This window comes from Sapajus apella, unplaced genomic scaffold (genome assembly GCF_009761245.1).
Source record: "Sapajus apella isolate SASKATOON/1434 unplaced genomic scaffold, GSC_monkey_1.0 scaffold6, whole genome shotgun sequence".
Lineage (NCBI taxonomy): Eukaryota > Metazoa > Chordata > Mammalia > Primates > Cebidae > Sapajus > Sapajus apella.
In genome coordinates this window covers 47,671,016-47,698,051 of record NW_022436946.1, presented here as the reverse complement: position 1 = coordinate 47,698,051, position 27,036 = coordinate 47,671,016, and the positions used below count along the sequence as shown (strand labels likewise).

At 35.7% G+C, this 27,036-nt stretch overlaps 1 protein-coding gene across 7 annotated transcripts in view; it reads left to right on the top strand.

Annotated features, from left to right (window-relative positions):
- GRIK2 (glutamate ionotropic receptor kainate type subunit 2) overlaps nt 1-27,036 on the top strand; it is a 728,978-nt gene that overhangs the window by 282,658 nt on the left and 419,284 nt on the right. For all 7 annotated transcript variants that reach the window (XM_032275168.1, XM_032275169.1, XM_032275170.1 and 4 more), the window contains 2 exons: nt 21,329-21,510; nt 26,912-26,965. In XM_032275168.1, coding sequence (XP_032131059.1) covers nt 21,329-21,510; nt 26,912-26,965 — 236 coding nt within the window. The remainder of the gene's footprint in view (nt 1-21,328; nt 21,511-26,911; nt 26,966-27,036) is intronic.

Genomic DNA, 27,036 nt, shown 5'->3' with positions numbered 1-27,036 from the left:
AAAAAAAAAAAAAAAAAAAAAAAAAAAAAAAAAAAAGAGAAATGATAAATGGCAATCAGAAAGGTGTAAGATAAAAATATTAAAGACACTACAAATGAAGAAAATATTAAAAAGTTTAAATTCTAAAAATATTTTGGAATGGGTGTTTAAAAATAAAAAAGGACTTATGCTTAAATACAAGGCCAGACTTTTTATTTCAGCAAATAGGATAGTTATACTGTCCAAACATAGGGACAAATAAAATTCAACCTTCAGCACAAACTTAGTAGCCATTGTCATTGTTAAGGGCAAAAGCAAACTATTTTGGAAGCATTTGGAACTTAAACTGCCCTTTGATAGTTAAACTGTGAAACTGACACATAATGAATAACTATGAAAAGTTGCAAAGCTACCTTAAAAAACATAGAAAGCTTCCCAGTTAAGCAAGACTTCATCCCATCTTGACTGAAGGTACCAATATAACCAAAAAAAGAAGAAAGAGTATGTCTATCACAAAGAGAATTTAACTTAAGTCAGACATTTAAGTTTCTTAAAAGCAGAGGGTTGCAGGGAAAACCAAAGACAACACTTCTCCAAAAATTGTTAGTGGGAAATAGATCCTTATGATTTACTACCAATAAGGCCAGTCATATTGCACTCTGGATGCAAAGACTGAGTCCTAGATTTGGAGAAAGACTTCCAGGGTTTAAATCTGGCATTGCTACTTAATAGCTATGGACCTTTGAAAATAGTATGCCACTGCCAGGCGCGGTAGCTCACGCCTGTAATCCCAACACTTTGGAAGGCCAAGGTGGGCAGATCACTTGAGGTCAAGAGTTTGAAAACAGCTTGGCCAATATGGTGAAATGCTGTCTCAAAAAAAAAAAAAAAAGAAGAAGAAAATATTTTAGATATCAGTGTTTTCACCTCATCTGCAGATGGGGCTGAAAATATTGCATCTCCATAGAGTGCTTGTGGATAAAATACACACTTGCTTATATATATATATATATATGTGTGTGTGTGTGTGTGTGTGTGTGTGTGTGTGTGTGTGTGTTTGTATACATATTGCGTTTTAGGTTTTGGGGTACACATGAACATGCAGGAATGTTGCATAGGTACGTACATGGCAGTGTGGTTTGCTGCCTTCCTCCCCATCACCTATATCTGGCATTTCTCCCCATGTTATCCCTGCCCAACTCCCCACCCCCCACTGTCCCTTCCCTAGTCCCCCCCCAACAGACCTCAGTGTGTGATGCTCCCCTCCCTGTGTCCACGTGTTCTTATTGTTCAACAGCTGCCTATGAGTGAGTACATGCGGTGTTTGATTTTCTGCTCTTGTGTCAGTTTGCTGAGAATAATGGTTTCCAGGTAAATTAGTTCAACCATTCTGGAAGACAGTGTGGTGATTCCTTAAGGATCTAGAAATAGAAATTCCATTTGACCCAGCAATCCCATTACTGGGTATATATCCAAAGGATTATAAATCGTTCTATTGTAAAGACACATGCACATGAATGTTCATTGCAGCACTGTTTACAATAGTAAAGACTTGGAACCAACCCAAATGCCCATTGATGATAGACTGAACAGGGAAAATATGGCACATATACACCATGGAATACTATGCAGCCATAAAAAATGATGAGTTTTTGTCCTTTGTAGGAAAATATACATTTTCAATAAATGTTACCTATGATTATTACATTTATTGAGTGATATGGTAGGCTTTGAGTCCCACTCAAATCTCATCTTGAATTGTAATACCCTTAATTCTCATGAATCTAGGGAGAGACCTGGTAGAAGGTAATTGGATCATGGGGATACTTTGCCCCATGCTGTTCTTGCGATAGTAAGTTGAGTTCTCACAAGATTTTATCAGAGGCTTTTCTCCCTTTTTTCCTCATAGTTCTCTCTCCTGCCATCATGTAATATGTGCCTCTTTGCCCTCCATCATGATTTTAAGTTTCCTAAGGCCTCTTCAGCCATAGGGAACTGCAAGTCAATTAAACCTCTTTCCTTTATAATTACCCAGTATTTGGTAGTATCTTTACAGCAGTATGAGAACAGACTAATACAATGAGCCAATTCCCTTTAGTCTGATTTCAAATGAATATTAAGCAATTTTCAGATTATGATACAGTTTCTTGCATAACTTGAGAAAGCAATGGCCAATTTGAGTTTTGCCATGCCTGGAATAGTGTTATATTTTTATTATAAATTAGTGGATTGGATTTATACTGTCATATGCCAGTCTTATGATCTTGATTGTTTTAAGTCTATTATGTTAGCAGCGTGGCATATGTTTCATAGCAACCCAAAGGTCTTTTGACTAATGTCAAGATTCAAAAATTCAACATGTTGCCTCAGTGAAATTCTTTTTTTTATAAGAAATTTTATTTCCAGGGAAATAAATAATAGAGAATGCATATAGATACATGGTAAGGTATCAGTCAAATATAGAATAAGATGTAGTGTAGAGAGAATTCTCCCTGTTCTTTTCTCATTTATGCTGATAGAAGCTAAAATGCAAGATGACCTCCTTTCTATTAATATCATGCACTAGTTCAATATACCCTAGTTTATCAACTCACCCTTAAATATACAATCAAAATGATCTTTTTAAAAAATTAATAATTTATTTTATTATACTTTAATTTCTGGGATACATGTGCAGAACGTGCAGGTTTGTTCCATAGGTATACACGTGCCATGGTGGTTAGCTGTACCCATCAACCTGCCATCTATGTTAGGTATTTCTCCTAATGCTATCCCTCCCCTAGCCCCCTAACCCCTAACAGGCACTGGTGAGTGATGTTCCCTTCCCTGTGTCCATGTGTTCTCACTGTTCAACTTCCACTTATGAGTGAGAACATGTGGTGTTTGATTTTCTGTTCATGTGTTAATTTTCTGAGAATAATGGCTTCCAGCTTCATCCAGGGCCCGGCAAAGGATGTTAAATCATCCTTTTTTATGGCTTCATGGTATTCCATGGTGTATATGTGGCAGATTTTCTTTATCCACTGTATCATTGATGGGCATTTGGGTTATTTTCAAGTCTTTGCTCTTGTGAATAGTGCTGTAATAAACATACATGTGCATATGTCTTTAAGTAGAATGATTTATAATCCTTTGGATATGCACTCAATAATGGGATTGCTGGGTCAAATGGTATTTCTGGTTCTAAATCCTTGAGGAATTACCATACTGTCTTCCACAGTGGTTGAACTTATTTACACTCTCACCAAGAGTGTAAAAGTGTTCCTATGTCTCCACATCCTCTCCATCATCTGTTGTTTCCTGACTTTTTAACGATCTTCATTCTAACTGGTGTGAGATTGTGGTTTTGATTTGCATTTCTCTAATGTCCAGGGATCAGTGATGATGAGCTTTTTTTTCATGTTTGTTGACCACATAAATGTCTTCTTTTGAGAAGTGTCTGTTCATATCCTTTGCCCAGTTTTTATGAGGGTGCTTGTTTTTTTTATTGTAAATTTGTTTAAGTTTCTTGTAGATTCTAGGTATTACCCCTTTGTCAGAGGATAGATTGCAACATTTTTTCCCCATTCTGTAGATTGCCTGTTCACTCTGATGATAGTTTCTTTTGCTGTGCAGAGCTCTTTAGTGTAATTTGATCCCATTTATCAATTTTGGCTTTTGTTGCCATTGATTTTGGTGTTTTAGTCATGAAGTCTTTGCCTATGCTTATATCCTCAATAGTATTGCCTAGGTTTTTTTCTGGGGTCTTTTGGTTTTAGGTCCTACATTTAAGTCTTTAATCCATCTGGAATTAATTTTTGTATAAGGTGTAAGGAAAGGGTCCAGTTTCAGTTTTCTGCATATGACTAGCCAGTTTTCCCATTGCTTGTTTCTTTTCCCCATTGGTTGTTTTCATCAGTTTGTCAATGATCAGATGGTTGTAGATGTGTTGCATTATTTCTGAGGCCTCTGTTCTGTTCCATTGGTCTATATATCCATTTTGGTAGCAGTACCATGCTGTTTTGGTTACTATAGCCTTGTAGTATAGTTTGAAGTCAGGTAGCATGATACCTCCAGCTTTTTTCTCTTTGCTTAGGATTATCTTGGCTATATGGGCTCTTTTTGAGTTCCATATGAAATTTAAAGCCGTTTTTTTCTAATTCTGTGAAGAAAGTCAGTGGTCGCTTGATGGGAATAACATTGAATTTATAAATTACTTTGAGTCACGTGGCCATTTTCATGATATTGGTTCTTCCTATCCACGAGCATGGAATTTTTTTTTATTTTATTTTTTCTCTTATTTCCTTGAAGAGGTTCTTCATATTCTTTGTAAGTTGTATTCCTGGGTATTTTATTCTCTTCGTAGCAACTGTGAATGGGATTTCACTCATAATTTGGCTCCTGTTTGTTATTGCTTTATAGGAATACTTGTGATTTTTGCACATTAATTTTGTATTCTGAGACTTTGCTTAAGTTGCTTATCAGCCTAAGGAGATTTGGGGCTGAGTTGATGGGGTTTTGTAAGTATACAATCATGTCATCTACAAACAGAGACAATTTGACTTCCTGTCTTCCTATTTGAATATTCTTTATTTCTTTCTCTTGCCTTATTCCCCTGGCCAGAACTTCCAATACAATGTTGAATAGGAGTGGTTAGAGAAGGCATCTTTTTCTTGTGCCGGTTTTCAAAGGGAACACTTCCAGCTTTTGCCTGTTCAGTATGATATTGGATGTGGGTATGTCATAAATAGCTCTTATTATGAGATACACTCCATCAATATGTAGTTTATTAAGAGTTTTTCCATGAAGTGCTTTTTAATTTTATCAAAGGCGTTTTCTGCATCTGTTGAGATAATCATATGTTTTTTGTCATTGGTTCTGTTTATGTGATGGGTCCTGTTTATTGATTTGTGTTTGTTGAACCAGCCTTTCACCCCAGCTGATTTGATCGTTGTGGATAAGCTTTTTGATGTGCTGCTGGATTTGGTTTGCTGGTATTTTATTGAGGATTTTCCCATCAATGTTCATCAGGGATATTGGCCTGAAATTTTCTTTTTCAGTTGTGTCTCTGCCATGTTTTGCTCTCAGGATGATGTTGGCCTCATAAAATGAGGTAGGGAGGAGTCCCTCTTTTTCTCTTGTTTGGAATAGTTTCAGAAGGAATATTACGAGCTCCTATTTGTACCTCTGGTAAAATATGGCTGTGAATCTGTCTGGTTCTGGGTCTTTTTTTTTTGGGGGGGGGTGTAGGCTATTAATTACTGCCTCAATTTGATAACTTGTTATTGGTCTATTAGGGATTTGACTTCTTCCTATTTTAGTCCTGGGGAGGATGTATGTGTCCATGAATTTATCAATTTCTTCTAGATTTTCTAGTTTGTGTGCATAGAGATATTTATAGAATTCTCCAATGGTGGTTTTTATTTCTGTGGGATCAGTGCTGATATCCCCTTTATCATTTTTATTGCATCTATTTGATTCTTCTCTCTTTTCTTCTTTATTAGTCTGTTAGCAGCCTATTTTGTTAATCTATTTAAAAACACAGCTCCTGAATTCATTGATTTTTTGAAGGGTTTTCTGTGTCTCTGTCTCCTTCAGTTCTGCTCTGACCTGTTATTTCTTGTCCTTTGCTAGCTTTTGAATTTGTTTGTTCTTGCTTCTCTTCTTCTTTTAATTGTCATGTTACGATGTTGATTTTAGATTTTCCTACTTTCTCTTTTGTGCATTAATGCTATAAATTTCTCTCTATACATTGCTTAGCTGTATTCCAGAGATTCTGGTATGTTGTGTCTTTGTTCACCTTGGTTTCAAAGAACTTACTTCTGCCTTAATTTTGTTATTTCCCCAGTAGTCATTCAGGAGCAGGTTGTTCACATTCCATATAGTTGTGGAGTTTTGGGTGAACTTCTTAATCCTGAGTTGTAATTTGTTTGCACAGTGGTCTGAGAGACTGTTATGACTTCCATTCTTTTACATTTGCTGAGTGTATTACTTCCAATTTTGTGATCAATTTTAAAATAAGCGTGACATGCTGCTAAGAAGGATGTATATTGTGTTGATTTGGGGTGGAGAGTTCTGTAGATGCCTATTAGGTCTGCTTGGTCCAGAGCTGAGTTCAAGTCCTGAATATCCTTGTTAATTTTCTGTCTCGTTGATCTGTCTAATATTGACAGGGGGGTGTTAAAACCTCCCACTATTATTGTGTGAGAGTCTATGTAGGTCTCTAAAAACTTGTTTTATGAAACTGGGTTCTCCTGTATTAGGCGCACATATATTTAGGATAGTTAGCTCTTCTTGTTATGTTGACTACTTTACCATTATATACTGTCCTTCTTTGTCTTTTTGATCTTTGTTGGTTTAAAGTCTGTTTTATCAGACTAGAATTGCACCCCTGTCTTATTTTTGCTTTCCATTTGCTTGTTAAATATTATCCCATCCCTTTATTATGAACCTATGTGCGTCTTTGCATGTGAGATGGATCTGCTGAATACAGTACACTGATAGGTATTGACTATCCATTTTGCCAGTCTGTGTCTTTTAATTGGGGCATGTATTCATTTACATTTAAGGTTAATATTGTTATGTGTGAATTTGATCCTATCATTATGATGCTAGCTGGTTATTTTGCTTGTTAGTTGACACAGTTTTTTTCATACTGTTTACAGTTTGGTTTTTGCAGTGGCTGGTATCAGTTTTTCCTATCTGTATATAGTGTTTTCTTCAGGAGCTCTTGTAAGGCAGGCCTGATGGTGACAAAATTTCTCAGTATTTGCTTGACTGTAAAGGATTTTATTTCTTCTTCACTTATGAAGATTAGTTTGGCTGGATATGAAATTCTGGGTTGAAAATTCTTTTATTTAAGAATGTTGAATATTGGCCCCCACTCTCTTCTGGCTTGTAAGGCTTCTGCAGAGAGATCACTGTTAGTCTAATGGGATTTCCTTTGTGAGTAACCCAACCTTTCTCTCTGGCTGCCCTTAACATTTTTTCTATCATTTTAATTTTGGTGAATCTGACAATTATGTGTCTTGGAGTTACTCTTCTGGAGGAGCATCTATGTCGTGTTCTCTGTATTTCCTGAATTTGAATGTTGGCCTGTCTTGCTAGGTTTGGGAAGTTCTCCAGGACAATATCCTGAAGAGTGTTTTTTTACCTTGGTTCCATTCTCCCCATCACTTTCAGGTATATCAATAAAACATAGATTTGGTCTTTTCATATAGTCCCATATTTCTTGGAGGTTTTGTTCATTCATTTTCATTCTTTTTTCTCTAATCTTGTCTTCACGCTTTATTTCATTAAGTTGATCTTCAGTCTCTGATATCCTTTCTTCCACTTGATCAGTTTGGCTATTGATATTTGTGCATACTTCAAGAAGTTCTCATGCTGTTTTTTTCAGCTATATCAGGTAATTTATGTTCTTCTCTAAACTGGTTATTGTAGTTAGCAATTCCTCTAACCTTTTTTTAAGGTTCTTACCTTCCTTGCATTGGGTTAGAACTTGCTCCTTTAACTCAAAGGAGTTTGTTATTACCCACTTCCTGAAGCCAGACTCTGTCATTTCATCAAAGTCATTCTCAATCCAGTATTGTTCCCTTGCTGGCGAGAGTTGTGATCTGTTGGAGGAGAAGAGGCATTGTGGTTTTTGGAATTTTCAGCCTTTTTGCACTGTTTTTTTTTTTTTTTTTTTTTTTTCTCATATGCATTGATTTATCTACCTTTGGTCTTTTATGTTGGTGACCTTCAGATGTACTTTCTGTGTGGACATCCTTTTTGTTGATGTTGATGCTATTCGTTTTTGTTTATTAGTTTTCTTTCTAACAGTCAGGACCCTCTGCTGCAGGTCTGTCTGCTGCAGTTTGCTGGAGGTCCTCTCCAGTCTTTGATTGCCTGGGTATCACAAGCAGAGGCTGCAGAACAGTAAAGATTACTGTGTGTTCCTTCCTCTGGAAGCTTCATCCCAGAGGGGCACCCTCCAGATGCCAGCTGGAGCTTTCCTGTGCGAGGTGTCTGTCGACCCCTGCTGGGAGGTGTTTCCCAGTCAGGAGGCACAGGGGCCTGGGACCCACTTGAGGAGGCAGCCTGTCCCTTGGCAGAGCTTGAGCACTGTGCTGGGAGAACCACTGCTTTCTTCAGAGCTGGCAGGCAGGAACGTTTAAGCCAGCTGAAGCTACGCCCACAGCCGCCCCTTCCCCAGATGCTCTGTCCCAGGGAGATGGGAGTTTTATCTATAAGCCCGTGACTGGGGCTGCTGCCATTCTTTCAGAGATGCCCTGCCTAGGGAGGAGTAATCTAGAGAGGCAGTATGGCTACAGTGGGTTTGCTGAGCTGTGTTGAGCTCTGCCCTGTTTGAACTTCCTGGTGACTATGTTTACACTGTGAGGGGAAAACTGCCTACTCAAGCCTCACTAATGGCAAACACCCATCCCCTAACCAAGCTGGAGCATCCCAGATTGACTTCAGTCCACTGTGCTGCAGCGAGAATTTCAAGCCAGTGGATCTTAGCTCACTGGGCTCTGTGGGAGTGGAATCCACTGAGCTAGACCACTTGGCTCCCTGGCTTCAGCCCCCTTTCCAGGAGAGCAAATGGTTCTGTCTCACTGGCATTCCAGGTACCACTGAGGTATGAAAAAATATTCCTGCAGCTAGCTCAGTGTCTGCCCAAACAGCCACCCAGGTTTGTGCTTGAAGCCCAGGGCCCTGGTGATGTAGGCATCAGAGGGAATTGCCTGATCTGTGCGTTGTAAAGACCGTGGGAAAAGTGTAGTATGGGGGCTGGAATGCACCATTCCTCACAGCGGAATTTCTCACGACTTCTTTTGACTAGGGGAGGGAGTTCTCCAACCCCTTCTGCTTCCCAGGTGAGGTGGTGCCTCACCCTGCTTTGACTCACCCTCCGTGGGCTGCACCCACTGTCTAATCAGTCCTAGTGAGATGAGCCAGGTACCTCAGTTGGAAATGCAGAAATCACCTGCCTTCTGCATTGGTCTCGCTGGGAGCTGCAGACTGGAGCTGTTTGTTTTCAGCCATCTTGCCGGCTGCCAAAGTGATCTTTTAACAAGAAAATTTGTTCATATCATTCATAATTTCTTCAGTGATTTCACAGTGGGCAAGGGATGTATTTACCTAACTCACACAATACTCCAGCTTCCTCACCCTCAGAGGTAGGGCCCAGTACTGGGTAATGTAATTTCATACATTAAAATAAGTCTGGGTACAGTTGATTAGACCAAGAGTTAAAACTTCTGGGCTAATTATATGCTTTCTTCTAGAAATTTGGAATTGTGATGAAGAGAGATTAGTTATTCTCTCCCAGCTGCTAGACTCCGTAGTTGAATAATGGCCATGTCATCTATGTGAACTGTGTAGCAGAGAAAGCTGGTCTAGTTAGAAAGAAAATAATATTTCTTTCTAACTAGAAACTCCTTGTTTCTGCTTCTAAGGACTTACTGAATTCCCACACTTGTGTTTCATGAAACTGCCTAGATTTTTCTGCTTAAGCAGAAATTATTTTTAAGTTTAAGCCTGAATTATTTTTTAACTAATTTCAACTATGATATTCATTCTCTTGGAAAGTGCAATCTAACATGATGCCCTTCATAAGTGGTCTTTATCCACCACTAGTCCAGCCTCGCTTCCTACTATGGCACAGCTTCTACTTGATTCCCCAGCTATCCAGCAAACATCACACAAGACTTTTTCAACTTTCTATATTCTCATACAGTGGTGTTTTGTATGTACTTTTGCTTGTCCACTTGCTAACTGGTTACCCATCCTTGTCCACTTGCTAAATGGTTACCCATTCTTAGGCATTTTATTCTGAACACTTCTGTTGTGCTTTGAAGATTCTTACATTATTGTGCATAAGTCATTGAAGAAAAGTGATTTGCATTTTCTGCCTCACCTATAATCTCACAGTTGGTGAACATATACTGTTTATGTTTTTGTATTTCACTTCTGTATTCTCAATTCAAAGTACAAAATATTTGCTGTCATGTATTCCTGATATACTTACATTTTTAATCATTCATAAGATGTATGTTCAATAGGCACAGTTACTGAAGACTTTGGGATTGATGATATTATTTCTGGGACAAAGAGATCAAAGAAAACCTGAGATTCTAAAGAGTTACATTCTACTTGGCATTCCCAACAGGACATAGAAGTTCTGATAATTATTGTTAGTCATGAGCCCAGCAACATAAAGCATCATAAGCTGTTTCATCAATGTCAACTTTAAATCATATTTGATGTATTAAGTGCCAGTATAAAACCAATAACAGCAGCATCCTGGGACAGAGCCAAAATAAGAGCTGTGAAGGATCATTTGCTGTTCATAATGGCATTGACTTGAGCACAAGTGGGGATTAAAGAACAGCAGGCTACCTAATCAGCCACTGTCTGGAGAGCTGAAGTTGGGTTATCACAAGCTGAGAGGGCAGTGAGAGTGACAGAAAGACAGGTGTACATCTGAACAGATCGTCAGGAGACAAAGGTGCCTGCAAAGTGGCCGTCAGAATTGAACAATGAGGTGTGTGAGCCCCACTGAGGGTGAGTCACCCACACCGACAAGATAGCAGGTGACGAAGTATGTATGATGAAGTATGAAGTGTGCTGTGAAGCAGGAGGAGAAATACACAGAACTTCCAATTTACCCAGAATGTTCCTCAATTATGCTTGTTGTCTTTGTCTAATTATGAAGCAACTACCTATATGTCTTCTGCTCTTAAAAAGATGCCAGTTTGGTGAAAAATAAGAGTGACTGACTATAAACAACCATTGAATCAAAATATTACCAAATTCTGGACACAGACCGAAGTTACAATAATCCTGTTTAAAGAGTTTCTAAAACATTGCTGTGATGCATTTCTGGATTGTGTTTGTGTGCCCCGAATCCTTTCGAGGGAATCTTCTTAGTCCACATGGTTCAGGCAAAGCTGATTTTCTTCTTTAGTCACCCACTCATGCCATTCAGTAGGCAGCTAACCTAACTACAATTCTCTACTCCCACCAAATCATGCCCGTCTGGGACAGAGGCCTTCCTAAAATACTGACAGAACTTTTGAGGAAAATATCTTTTTATGCCTGTGAAATTCTGTTGGTCATTTGTGCTATCAAATGGGAAAAAGGGAAGGAGTAATTAAGGTAACAGAGGAAAGGAGAACAGAGAAACAAAGAAAGAATTTTTTGTTTCAACCATGCCTGGAGTTTATTCTTAATTATGGGAGACAGTGAGTTTTGCTCAGTGTAGCATGAGTTGGACCTGCACATTTTACCAAGAGAGTCCTGACAAATACAAATGCTTTTTCATTAAACTGTCCAACTTTTTACCTGCCCAACTTTTTACCATCCCATTATATCAAATATAAGCCCACACAAAGCAGCTGTACAAATAGGACAAAAAAGAAACAGATAATTTATTTTTTGAGTCCAGGCTCTAGTCAAGAAAGAACTAAGCCACTGTCCATGACTGGTGCTCCAGTAAGCACAGCTCCTATGTCAGTCACTAATGTGCTTATTTCTCTCATGATCGAGATGCAAGCAAATTTTAATAGCAATAAGCAAAGAGACAGTATTAAAATGCAACATTAATTTTACTGGTTTCTCACAAACTGAAATACTCTGAACAGAAAATTGACCTTAGCACATACTGAGCTTAGACTAAAGCTTGAGAAGCTAAAGGCTTTTAGCGTTGGCATGACCAAAAGCACTGTTTACTTTTTGATAATGGCATAATTGCTTTTTTCATGTCAGTGAAAGTAGAAACAGCATATTTTTGTATTGACTTTATAAGTAATAATCAGGCTGGTGGCCTGTATTAGTCTGTTCCCATGCTGCTAAGGAAGACATCTCCAAGACTGGGTCATTTATAAAGAGAAAGAGGCTTAATGAACTCACAGATGACTGGGGAGGTCTCACAAGCATGGAAGAAGGTTAAGGAGGAGCAAAAGCACATCTTACATGGTGGCGGGCAAGAGAGCATGTGCAGGGGAACAGCCCTTTTATAAAACCAACTCTTGTGAGACTTACCATCAAGATAACAGTATAGAAAAATCATCCCCCATGATTCAGTTACCTCCCATGGGGCCCCTCCTATGACATGTGGGGATTATGGGAGCTACAATTCTGGATGAGACTTGCATGGGGACACAGCTAAACAATATCATAGCCCTTGCCTTCCTCAACATTTCTCTGCTGGAATCAGATACACTCCATATAACACCTTAATTTAGTCCTGGCCATGACCATGGGGTTGGTGTAGAGCTAGTCTTACATATCAGACCCAGCATCAAGCATGTGATGGGAGTTCTGGCGCTCTCTGTCCACCTTATTTTCCTTAATCCTACTGCTTTCTCCACCCAGAACCGGAGACTTCCAGTTATATCACTAAGACACCACCTAATAGGACTGCATTCTGTTCTCCATGCTGTTTTCTATACAATTGTCTGTGAAAAGACTGTCTGGAATCACAGTAACTCCCTCCACTTGGTCAAGAGAAACATAGCCACTGTCATACTGTATCTCTGCTTTGGAGTTCATTGTATATGGAGTCAAATCTAAAATTTTATACCGGAAGACACTGAATATGGTTTCAGCTAGCTGCTTTCATGTATTTAATACTACATCAAAACCTCCTCGGCAAGTTCCTGCCTTCTTTATTCCCACGTTTCTATCACTAAATTCACCATATTTAAAAAATAAACCTTAAAGTTTATGAATTGCTACTGAATATACAAATATATAGGAGCAATACTAGTTAGGAGGCTTTTGTTAGAATCCATTTGAGAGATTGTGGTAGCTTAGTCCAGTATGCTGGAAGAGGTAACAGTTGGTTATTTTCTAGGTATTTTTGAAGATAGATCAGATAAGATTTTCTAAAATGCTGGATGTGGCTTGCACCAGAAAGAATGCCATCAAAGGTGTCATCTATGTTTTTGACTTGAGTAACTGGAAAGGTAAGTTACCATTATCCTGCTTAGAGATGACTGAGGGAGGAGCAGCTTTGGAGAGTAAAGAGATGGAGAACTGGTTTTGGAATACTGTTTGTAATATCTACTAACCATCCAAATAAAGATATAACATTATTTAGGCACCCCGAAGACCACCCTCATTTTAAGACCAACTGCAAAGTTTAAGGGCTTCCAAGGTCACCTTCACTTCTGACACCAGTTACAATTTCAGGGATCTCAAAGATCACTCTCAAGTTTGATGATTTGCAAGAATGAGTCACAGAATGCACTGGAAGCTGTTATGCTCATGGATACCATTTATAACAGCCAAACAATATAGGTTAACATTGGCCAGTGGAAGAAGTGGATAGGGTGGAGTCCAGGAGAAGTCCATGCTCAGACCTTTCAGTTGTTCTTTCCCAGTGGATTTGTGGACAGTGCTTGCTTCTCCAGGCAATGACCTGTGACAATGTGCATGTAGTATTGCCAACCAGGCAAGCTCACTAGAGCTTGAGTGTCCAAAGTGTTTATTAGGATTTGATCATGTAGAGATGACTAGCCACCCACCTGGCTAACCTGTAGTCTCCAGCCCCTCCATATGTTGGGCTGATGCCTTGAATGAATCACATTGTTAGACTAATCACATTCTTAGCCCAAGGTACGAAGGTAAACAAAAGCACTCTTATTAGATAGGACATGCCAAAGGCTTAGAAATTATCTCCCAGGAGCTAATGGCAAAGGCCAGATCTTTCTTTAGGTAAAATTAATTCTTTATTACACAGATGTCAAATAGAAAAGTGAACTTAGGCATTTCTAGAGTTCAAGAAAGTGGACTGGTAAGAGGTATACCAATATATAGACAGTGTGTTAGAGTGCTAGCAGAAAATAAAATCCACTTAGATAGTTTTAATGAAAACATTTTGATAAAGACACCCCTTAAAGGACTGAAGACAAGATGTTGAGATCAAATACGGCCTGTTGAGGCATATCTATACCAGCATACCCTGGGATCCAAGGGAAAAACAGTTAACAGAACCAATGAAAAGGGTTAACAATTGCCAAGCACAGTGCTAAGTGATTTGTATGCATTAGCTCATTTGATTTTTCCTATATGGTAATAATAATTATTATCAAATGCTTATGAAGGAAGAAACTAAAGTTTAGAACATTTAAATACCTTTGTCTGTATTTGTTCAGGAAAGAGTTAATGAACTGGGATTCAGCCCGAATCTGCCTGCCACAGACTGCCATGCCACTGACATGATTCCAAAATGTAACATTGTTATGCCACATATAAAATCATCCCGTGGGTTTCAGCCTCTCTCCAGGACTTACCAACAAAACCTGTCTAGTTAGTGACTCTCCCACTTAGGCTTTCCTGGGAGGCTTCTGCTTTGCCAGATAAGGGTTGTGAGCATTTCTGGTATGGAAGTTTACAAATGGGAGCAGAGAAGAAAAAACAAAAACATCGTGGCCTAATTCTCTTGTGGAAGGAAGTTAGGGCAGAGGTAAATTAGACTTCCTACGAATACAGAGGCAAAGGAAGCATGTGTGTGTATGTTTCCAAGTGTATACACACATGTGCATGTATTAAGTGTCAAAGTGTGTTTTCAGGATTTGGGTGTGTTTGAGAAGAGAAAAAAATACAGGATTTTAGTTGCATTTGGCTATAAATTTGTATGCTTTTAAAATGTTTTCATGAGATTTTAAAGGTCAGAATTCCTATTAGGATTCTATTTATTTGAATGTATCATGGTTCAAAGTTACCATGTGTGTCCTGGCTTCAAAGAGAACATAGTGCCTAGACTGTATAGCGTATACTGTATTATTATTATTTTTTGTTACAAATCATGGAAGAACTTTGCCATCAATAAAATAATATGATTTAATATCATTAAAAATCAACAAGAGATTTTAATATGGAGATAGCCATTATATAATGCCACTATGCCTATCTCACCACCTGGGGTCAGATTCTGTATTGAAACTAGACACAGAGCTGGACTTAAAACATTCTTGGCACAGTGCTTCATTTAGCTACAAACAATGAATTGACCCTGACATGCACATTACAACTCATTTGCCACTTGATTTATAATGCATCAAGCTAGAATGTTTTAACATGTTCTGAGTCTTCAGTGTACTAGATTATATCATAATTTTAAAATAAAGAAAAGTTTGAAGAAAAAAGGCAATATCTCTGTAAAATTAGGGTTAGGATTTGAGTATGTCCCAAGCAGACTAGTCCTCCAATACTATTTTGCGTAGCTTTCTTTTCCTCCTCTGAGAAGTTAAAAAACTCTTTGAAGGTTTCCTTTCCTTTCTCTTTCTCTTCTCTTCTTTCTCTAAGCTCCAGTTATCTCTGTTTTCAATTTTCCCTGCACTGAACAAACCCACCTCACTCTCCCAAGGAATTTGAATGGCTGGCAAAAATTTGTAGACTGGATTTTGTTTCAGTGCCAATCTACTACTCATGTCTAAAACATTTAAAATTTTCTCATTATAGTTAGTGCTCATCTCTGTTTTTACAGTGTTACCATACATTACAAAGTCCATAGCTGGTACAAATACATTATTTAGTTTGCCTTAAAATATTTCTGTAGCCCACATACGTTCTAATAAAATTAACTCTTTGAAATGCCATCCTTTGGCCTCTCAATAAATTATTTTTTCTCAACTGAAAAAAAAGATGATGAGGAAACATGAAATGTCCATGAGTCATTTTTGTATAGTTTATAATACAATGCATTTTGGGTTGAGTCTGAGCTTGCACAAAGACTGACTGAAATGATAAATAGGCCTGATGATTAAGCCAGGTGGCAAATCACTAGTTTGTGTAGCTGCCGAAATGGATACCTGGGTATGGGAGGAAACCTGGGACTCCCTTCCTGCGGATAGGGTAGATGAGGCCTGCTGTAGAGACGGTGTGATTAATCTCTTTAGAAGACAGTGCCAGCTGCAGTGTGCACAAATGGCTCCTTCTGGATTCTCCTTAAAAGCTAAATTGATGGCAATCTCTGAAAAGAGCAGCTCAGACCTGTTCCTGTAAGATAAAGACAATCCTTGATTTCAGCTACGACTGAAATAAGTGAAAGTAGAAAAAGGTTAAAAAAAAACAGTACTGTACTCTTAATGAAGGAATTTGTGGTAATAGAATGTTACTCATCTACCAAAATACAGGGATAATTGCAATGTAGTGCCTTTTTTTGTTAGATTTTGTGAAGCCCATCTGTGCAGATTATTATTGTTATTTTTTTTACTATCACTACATCAATTAATTACATTAGGGAAGAAGGGGACACTTTAATTAAAAGGCTGTTTTAAGGATTCTCCTGTCACTAAATAATTTTAACAATTTAACTAGGCACCAAATTTGTTAGTAAAGAATAATTCTGAAAATGTTTGTTTGCAAATTATTAACCACATTTTCAGCAAAATTAATTTTGCCTTTATATTTCTTCAAATCAACATGTCCATTAATTTCTTCATTTTGACCAATGGACTGTAGGACAACAAAATGTGTAAACCGTCTCAATTATTTTGACAGACTTATTTTTTTTCCTAAAAAAAGGAAAGAAAATCTCTCATTTTACAAAGCATGCATATTTGCTTGTGTATGATGCGTCTGATTAGGGCAATCTTTTCTGAAATTGGCATTTTTAGAACATGATGAGTTGCAAAGAGAAGACATGGGCGAGTGAAAACATGGATACAGACCCACAAAAATAAATATGCAGCCAATCATGTAATTTAAAAAAATTGCTGCTACTTAAGTCCATACTTCATTGGATAAAAAAACTTCATCCACACAAGTTGTACTACAGGAATGCCTTCAAATATTTCACATAAACTGGGTGGGTAAACATCTATTCTTTGGATGTTTTCAATGCATCTTTCCTTTTGTCAGCCATCTTCCATTCTCTCAGAGTGTGCTCAATAATAGAATTCAGAGACTTGTATCTAAATGAAAGCAAAGGATCAAGAATGAAAATAAATATGGTATATGAGAAATAATATCATGGGACAGAACAAGGGAGACTTAGAAGCTAAGAGACTATTCTAAGCAACTCCTGGTGCAGGAGTTGAAGGAAAGTGACAATTTAAAAATCATGATTCTACTTTCTATATTTAAAGAGTTCGCTAGACTGTTTCTGTCTAATTGAAATATTGGATCATTTTTATTTAAAACATTGAATGTGAAAAGTATTATAGAAATTACCTTTGTATTTAAAAAAATGCAGAGTCAAACTGTATCTCATGCAGTTGAAGACTGAATAAATACTATTATTCCAGTCATTATATTTATCTAGAATCTGTGTCTTGCACATAGTGGATGTCAAAAATATATGTGTGGAATGAATGAATGAAGACGACATTTCACTCAGATTTTCAAGTAGGAGATGGCAGGTCCTACTAGTAGTGAGGTTTTTATTATTTTTTTCACTCTTCAATATTATTCCCGAGGGAAGCTGGCAAACTGAAATCTGTTACATTAATACCAGCAGAGATGTATAAGTGTGAAGAGAATAAGTAAACATTTATTGTACCTGATGGCTCAATGGACTATCCACATGAGCTCTTAAGAGACTTGAAAATACTTGACAGTATTTATCCTTAGGATGAACTCTACAAAAACTGTTTGTGGATATTATTTTCAGAAATTTCTATTTTAAGGTCAGTTGAGATTTTTCATTTCAAAAGTGATGAGCTAATATGTAACCATATAGCTCCTTTTCTTTGGTAATGAGTTAATTTCTTAAAATATTTTTTTTTTTAAATTCTAATGTTAGGTTTTCTGTCTAAATCAGTGTCAAATTGTCATCCAAAAATAGATATAATAGCTAATACATTTTTAATATACTATTTTCCCATGTTAGCCAATAAAATGATAAGGACAAACTGCTATTTATTGAAGGTCTAATATATGCCAGTTTATTTTTCAGTGTTTTACATGTTAAACCATAGATGATTCTACATTCTTATAGAGAAAAATACATCAAAACTAAGAGTAATACTGTGCCTTGCATAAAGTCACACAGATTGTGAAGTTTTGAACTGAGGTTCAAATCCAACATCCCAGCTATAATAGACTAAATTCCCCAAATTTACATTTGACTCACAAAATCTTGTGAGGTAAATAGGACAAAAGCAGTTTTATTTTCTTTATTCAGCTAGGGTTGCTATTTGATTATTCTGCCTTTATGGAAATAGTTTTGGAGAATGAAAGAAATTTAAAATAGAAACATTTTAGGGGTAATCTAAATTAGCAACTCTTAGACATTTTAGTTTTAGTACCACTTTATATCCTTAATAATTGAAAATCTCTAAAAGCATTTAAAATATATGCTATATTTCTTGATACCACATTAGCAATAAAAAGCAGAACATTGAATTTATTATTTGATAACAATAAACTAATTACCTGTTTACATAAATATTATATTTTTATGATAAGTATCTAGATCTTCCCAAATAGAGAAAATAGTAAGAAGGGTAGCATTATTTTATGTATGTATAAGTCTCTTTAATATTTAATTTAATGAGAGGCAGCTAGATTTTCATATCTGCTTCCTCATTCAATTTGTTGTAACATCACATATCCTGTAATGTCTGAAACACTCCACTGCACATGTGTGAAAGAATGAAAGTTAAGGAAAAAGAACTACTTAGTATTACTATTAAAAAATAGCTGGACCACAACAACCCTCCTGAAGGGTACAGGTGTCTTTGGAGCCACTTCAAGAGCTGCTGATCTGGATAAAACTTTCATTTAGAAGACATGGAAATTAAGGTGTCTCATGGATCTTTTACTGATGATCGATTAGAGAGGGACTGATACTTTCCTACAAGTATATTAGCTATGGCTAGGATGGATGCTAAAACTGTATCATGGACATATATGAAGATAATTTTGAGTGAAGGTTTGTATTTCACCTCCCTCCCACTGATGGCACAACGACCTACCCGCCAACTACTGAAAACTACCTACAACCCTAATGTAAATACCCTTCCCTGGAGCAGCAATGATCTTATATAGTTTTCTGAAAGTATAGTTTTTTTTTTACATACATGTTTGGAAGGATGTCAGCCCAATGTTAAACTCTAGCAGGTGTTACAAGTTCAAATATCTATTTTTGTTTTTGTACAACTCAATGTTAACACCTGTGTTCATTAAACACATGTTAATTCTCTAGAACTTATTGTAGTATGTTTAATGGATACATTTAATATCAATTTTTTAATGTAGTATTTGTTTAACTATCATTAGTAAATATTTAAATTTGCAAAACAAAATCTGATAGTACTATTTTGCCATGCAATTTTTGTAGCTGTTATATGTCGAAGTTGTTTATGTAGAATTTTACATGGCAAAATTCTAAAATAACTTACAGTGAAGCAATTTTATGGGACTCTGCATTTTTAAAACAAAATATACTAAGTATATTTGTAACTTTACATTTTTTATTGTTAATTGATACATAATAATTTCACATATTAAGGGGTATAATGTAATGTTTGGATACATGTATATATGTACTGATAAAATTAGAGTAATTTTATATTTATACAGTAATTATATATTACTATATACATATAGTAATATCCATTACCTAGAACATTTATTATTTGTTTGTGGTGAGAACAGACAAAATCTTCTTTTCCAACTATTTTGAGGCAAATAAAACCCTATTGTTGACTATAGTAATCCTTCTAAGCAATAGTACACCAGCATTTATTCGTCCTTTCTGATTGTAATTTTGTACCGGCTGACCATCCTCTCTCTATCCCTCTCTTCCCTCTACTCTACAGAATCTCGTAACCACAGTTCTATTTGCTACTTCTATAAGATCAGATTTTTAGACTCCACACAGGAGTGAGAACTTGTGGTATTTGTGTTTCTATGTCTGGCTTATTCACTTAATATAATGACTTCAGTTTCATCTATATTGTTACAAATAACAAGATTTATTTTTTGTGACTGAACAGCATTTGAGTGTGTCTGTGTGTGTGCGTGTGTGTGTGAGTGTGAGTGTATGCCACATTTCTTTATCCATTTATTCATTGTTAGACACCACTTAGGTTGATTTTATGTCTTGGCTATTATGAATACTACCACAATAAACACGGGAGTGCATATATCTCTTTGACATACTCATTTTATTTCTATTGAATATATGCCCAGTAGTGGGGTTGCTTTATCATATAGTAGTTCTATTTTTAATTTCGTTAGGAACCTCCATGCCATTTTCATAATGGCTGTGCTAATTTACATTCCAACCAACAGCGTGTGAGGGTTACTTTTTCTCCACATCCTCACCAACATTGTTATTTTTTGTCATTTTGAGAATAGCCATTCTAACTGGAGTTAGATAATATCTCATTGTGATTTTAATTTGCATTTCCCTGATGATTAGTGATGTTGAGCATTTTCTGCAAAACTGTTGGCCATATACAATGAGGCACATATACACCATGGAATACTATGCAGCCATCAAAAAAGATGAGTTTGTGTCCTTTGTAGGGACATGGATGAACCTGGAAACCATCATTCTCAGCAAACTGACACAAGAGCAGAAAAGCAAACACCGCATGTTCTCACTCATAGGCAGGTGTTGAACAATGAGAACACATGGACACAGGGAGGGGAGCACTACACACTAGGGTCTGTTGGGGGGAAATGGGGGAGGGATGGGGGGTGGGGAGGAGGGGAGAGATAGCATGGGGAGAAATACCAGATATAGGTGAAGGGGAGGAGGCAGCAAATCATGTGTGTACCTATGCAGCAATCTCTCATGTTCTTCACATGTACCCCCAAACCTAAAATGCAATAAAAAAAAAAGTGTTCATTAAAGGCAAACTAGAATAATAATAACTGACTTACAATGCCCTCTAAGGCATTAACACAAAACAACTATTAGTGTAAAATACAATACCAAACAAAGCTATGTGTGTACATATGTGAATGCACAGAAAGTGTTATGGAAGAACAGTATTTCAAGCCATTAATAGTGATAACCTGCAGGGGAGTGGAACTGGGGTATAAAGGGAGACTATTTTACTCTATGTCTTTTTATACATTTATTTATGTTAACTTTTACTCATGGGTTTCTTTCATAACTTGAAAAATGCCTTAAAGAATTTGAGAAATGTTTATTTTAACAAAAACAATGGAGGATATGGAATTCTGTTGAAAAAGGAATTTCAACAGTTGTGCCATTAAATATACATAATGGTCAAAAAATTGTGCATTCTTGGCCATATCAAACTATCTCATGTTATTTACAATATACATACCTACTATGTACCCACAAAAATTAAAATTAAAAAAAGAAGAAAATCAAGCATTGTAATGAGTGTGTGCTGATTCTTTGGCCTGCTCTATTTTTATCTCTAATATTCTTTTTTTCCCATTTTAATTAAAGGTCTCATTCGTTTGCAAGAGCTCATCAAAGCTCCATCAAGATACAATCTTCGACTCAAAATTCGTCAGCTACCTGCTGATACAAAGGATGCAAAACCCTTACTAAAAGAAATGAAAAGAGGCAAGGAGTTTCATGTAATCTTTGATTGCAGCCATGAAATGGCAGCAGGCATTTTAAAACAGGTAACCTTTAAATAACTTGAATTCTTGCTTTCTTTATAAACTCGCACTTAAAATATGATCTTTTAAATAAAAATGTTATACAATCAATTATGACAACATTAATGTAATTTTATGATAGAAAGTCTGACAATTGCTTTTGTCTTCAAAGAAAAGTAATGTAAATATTGATGATCTTCAAAACATGTTGTTCAAAGTTTTGAAGTTATTTTCAAATGACTGCAATGCTGTTGGTTAATGAGATAGTTGGTTAATTAGACAGTTACTTCTGTTCTGAAATGAGCTAAGGAACTAAGAGTCAACCATTGAGCAGCTCACTCATTGCAATTAACCAATGGGAAAACAATGTAATAGATTTACCATTTACCTGGTATCAATTTAAGAGGCTTTACATATTTGATCTTATTTTATCATCACTACAACCAAAAGAAGTAGGGACTATATACTTTACTGGCAAAAAAAAAACTGAGTCCCAAAATGAAGAAGTAACTTGACCATGTCAAGTAGCCAGAACATAGCAGAGGGACCGATATCCAACCTAGTGATGTTAACAAGTATTCATTCCAGAATAAAGCATTGCCTGCCAAAAAAAAAAAAAAAAAGAAAAAAAGAAAAAAAAATCTATCAAACAAAACGATTTGTAGCTATGAAATCCCTTAGTATTATGTCAGCATTATTCAGACCTAACAACAAACTGGAAAACAGAAATTGTTATAAGTCCATATCTTACAGATGAAGAAACTGAAATTGGGAGTTAAATGGCCAGAACAAGGCCATACACTTACTATGTAGCAGAGAGTAGATTTGAACACAACTTTTTAGATTTTGTTTCTTAAACTCTATTATGCACATTGAGCTCACACCTTGGTAGCTTGGAACTAGTCAGCTGTTTAGAACCCTTTCATGTATAGGATAAAATATTTCTACTGGAGATTTATGCAGATTCAGATGTCAAGTTATATCCTATTGAATATAAATGCCAATAGTAAATCCCTGTTATAGCTTGGTTAATTTATTGAGCAGATGTTTGTCTAGTATTTCAATATAAATGTTGATTTTAACAGTAAAATATTTAATTAGATTTGAAAAATTGCTATAGTTTTATCTTTGGATAATAAAGCATATGAGGATTTTTTTTTTGCAACAAATAAAATGATGCACTAAAACAACCACTGAAATCTAGTGTAAAAACTGATTTATTTTTACGTAATTTCCAAACAATTCTTGATCATTTTTAGAATACACAGGCTTGGAAAGGAACCCTTTCCTTTACTCCTAGAGTGAGTTAGCACTACGCTATTTCAGTGACAGAGCTTGGTCTGCTTTCCCTAGGCTTCTAATAAATATGTAAATGATTAGTTGTCTTTTCTCTAAAGAACTCTATTTTGCTATCTCCAAGGTGAGAAGCACATCACCTTTAAAAATAGAATTTGCATTCTGCCTTCTACTAGATATATTTATTATTTTATACTTGTTTTCTTATGTGTTCTTTGCAAGCATGCTTTGTTTACAAAACAAAAACAGAAATAATAGAATGTTTAATACGTATAAGAGAAAAATGTATTTTTAACAGTCAATAGATGAAAAATTAGAAAATGGGTAAAATGAGAATATGAAAGTTAAGATGAAACCAGAATGACATTATTATACAGAATGCATCCTCTGAGGTCCTAAACTGGAAGACCACAAATGTAGGGGTATTATTTTTCACTTTGTCTCACATATGAATTTTCATGTTACTCTAGAAACCAAAAAGACAGCAAATAGCTTCTAGGAAACTCAGTAGTGCATTTAATAGGGACCTATTCTGTGATTTATGAAAATTTTCTGAGATTTCTGAACATTCACTGATGTTGAAACTCTCAAGACATGGTATAGGAATTGAGCAAAAATAGATGAGCTATTTTGGCTTCATTCAAGAATGAATATTTGGACTCTCCATAAAAAGAAATGGTCTTAATCAGTTTACTCTTGTGTGTTTGTTTAATTTATTTAACTCATTTATTTAAACTGATTGAGCTTTTACTAAATATTGAACAACAGTGAATTTGAAGTTTTCCTGCTAGAAAGCTTTAAAAGTGAGTGGAGCTTAGGGTTGACTAAAATTTCCTCTGAGGCAAGTTGAGTACACTAATTGGCATGCATTCCTCCATAGCAGATGATTCTACCTCCATCCAGATTTATCAAAGAAAATACCCTAGGGCAGAGCCAAGATGCTCTGAAGTAAAACCTCACAAGGACATTCTATCACAGGGAAAAAATAGTAATCAAGAACTTCAAAGTTTAGATCAGAGAGTGTGAAATAAAAACTTTTAGCCTGGAAAAAAATATAAAAGAAAATGCTAATAAAATCCTACAGCAGAAAGAAGTAAAATAAAATCAAAAATAAAGAAATGCTTATAGGACCATTACTATTGTTGACCTTGAGCAATATAATTTCTGGATCTTACCTGAAAAATAAACTGGTTGCAAATTACCTGCCTAGATAACTGTGTGTGTTAATTTGTCATATCACATTGTTAACAGGACACCAGCTTAATGTTGGGATCTCTAATAATATTTTGATTTTAGAAAAATTAATCTTCAGTATTTCTTTTAGGAGAGATGATATCACAACTACTTTTATATTGAGGCAATTATTATTTATGCATAAAAATATACTGATTTTATTTCCTCTGATGTGTTTGAAGTGTGTGTATAATTCACTCAAAAGTAGCAGTAAGACATGCAATAACTAAAAGCAGGTCCAGAGCAAGTTCTTTTTTTTTTTAATCCCGCTGGAAATTATTAACTAATCTTTTAAGAGAATATTCCTGCTGTGCACTTTTTTTTTTAGTAAGGTAACAGTGTAGGTAGTTAAAAATAGCTACTATTTCTACCTCTAGCTTTTTCTACATCATATATCATGGTGTATAACTGATCCTTGTTTTCAAAATCAAAAACTGAGAGAATATAAATGAAAGCCACAAACAGACTCCAAACACCCTTATAGATTTCTTCTCAAGGTGATGAAAAAAAAAAAACCTGTAGCCATTGGAAATATATATGTCAGAACTAATTATCTTTTCCCCACCATCTCCTCAACTCCTTCCCCTACACCAAAGTAGAATTTGATGTACTTGCCTGAGATGTCCATGTTTTCAGATTATCAAGGAAGAAACAGGCAAAAATTTTAGAATACATAGAGTCAAATATTGTTCCACATCTGTGGGAATATGAAATATACCACTTTAGAAAATGACAGATTCCAAACTCCACATTAAAGACCTGGAGTCCATGTTTACTCACTATCTCACTTTGTTGGACAGTTTATTCATTCTTTTCATGTCCTAGTTTTCTCACCTGTAAAATGAACATAATAGACTGACTTCTAGGGTTTTTATGAAGCTTAAATATGTAATGTGCTTAGAATAGTATCTGACACATTTTAAACATTATGTAAGTATTATTTTTAGTTATACTTCTGAATCATTATTTCTTTCAATTACCTTTATCTCTATTTCTATACCTAGAGAGTTGATAAAGTAAAAAAAAAAAAAAAAAAAATGCCAAAGATAATACTGAGCTGTCATTGAATCGTATTGGAGATAGGGAGCCATCTGAACATGTCTGTCAGGAACAATAAATGCCTTCTACAAAGATAATCTTGTAAATTTGTATTTAATAAGGGAAATTCTGTCTTATTCTACTTGAGATGAAAATTTAATCAGAATATGATTGGTTTATATAATTATTACCCATTCAAGAAATATTATTTGGTAATTTGATACCTAAATTTCCTGTGCTCAATTCTTTGATGCCACCTTTTGTTAACCGATGTTTCTCCCTTTTAAAATAAATTTTATACATTCCAAACTTTTTCATAAATATCTATTCCTTCTTAAACAGCTCATGTTGAAGAACTGCAAATTTGATCCGACCTAACTGGTTAATGCCAACTTATAAGCATAATGCTTTTCTTATTTTTTTTTCAAATTTTTAATTGTTGTGGGTACATAGTAAGTGTACATATTTATAAGGCATATGGGATATTTTGATACAGGCACGCAATGTGTAATAATCACATCAGGGTAAATGGGATATCCACCACCTCAAGCATTTATCCCTGTTTTTGTTTATTTATTTGTTTGTTCTGAGATGGGGTATTACTCTGTCCCTGCAGCCTCAACTTCAGGAGCTCACATGACGCTCTCAACCTCAGCCTCTTGAGTAGCTGGGACTAAAGGCACATGCCACCATGCCTGGCTAATTTTCTTCAATTTTTTTGTAGAGATGGGGTCTAGTTATGTTACTGAGGCTGGTCTTGGGCTCAACCAGTCCTCCTGCCTTGGTTTCCTGAAGTCCAGGGATTATAGGTATGAGACACTGCACCCATCCAGCATTTATCCTTTATGTTACAAACAATCCATTTACACTATTTTAGTTATTTTAAAATATACAGTTAAATTATTATTGACTATAGTCAACCTGTTGGGTTATCAAATACTAAATCTTTTTCCTTCTCTGTTTTTTGTACCCATTAATTTCCATAGACAGAATGTAGCTGAGGCAGCTACTTCTTAAGCTTTTGTACTTAGTAGCTTGTGGAAGACTATTAGATGAACCTGAGAATAGTTTCTTACTAAGAAGTCTTCATTCAACTAAAAATATGTTGTTTTTTAATTATCCTTGCCAACTGCTGTTCATTGATAAGCAGTTGTTTCAAAAGCATTCTCTTATTTTCAGAGAGAAAATGACATGGACATTTGTATCACTGAAAGTTCTAACCCAAAAGTCCTTGTTTTAAAATTGACAGTCTAAAACTGATGAGGACTGTAGAAGAGTGAAATAAAACATTGTAATTTGGGACTAGTTTATTAAAAACAACAAAAACATTTCTTTAATTATGTGTACTTTTTAAATGACAGTGGTGATTTACATTTCCTTCATTAATGCCATGGAAATGTCTCTAAAGTGCTACAATAAATGCTTGTTGGCATTGTGTTTTGCAGCACTTTTCCCCTAATTCAGTAATATTGTTCATTAAAATAAAATGGTGTTCCTCATTAGGGTATATGTAGTGAAGACATTACGAATGTAACAAATTAAGATGTGCTAATTTCAGGTTTTGTGTCAAATTTAGTGCCTTCTTTAATGTGTTAAGCCATAGCTTTACAATTGCAAACATTCAACTAATAGCTTTTTTATCTAGAGAATTGCTTCAGAAATTCCTTCAGAAACCACTAATCTTTAACTACTGGGAAAATATTTAGTTTAACCTAATTGGATGTAATATGAATATTGTAGGTTGATTCTTTATCACATCCTACTATATTTTGTTCTCACTTGTATTATTGACATACTGTCTTTCCTATAATATGTACCTTCAGTAATTTTTTGTTATTTATTTTTTTTTATTTCTTAGGCATTAGCTATGGGAATGATGACAGAATACTATCATTATATCTTTACCACTCTGGTAAGTACTATATTAAAATATAATATTCTATATTTTATTATTATGATTTTTTCAGATGAAAAATAGATTGT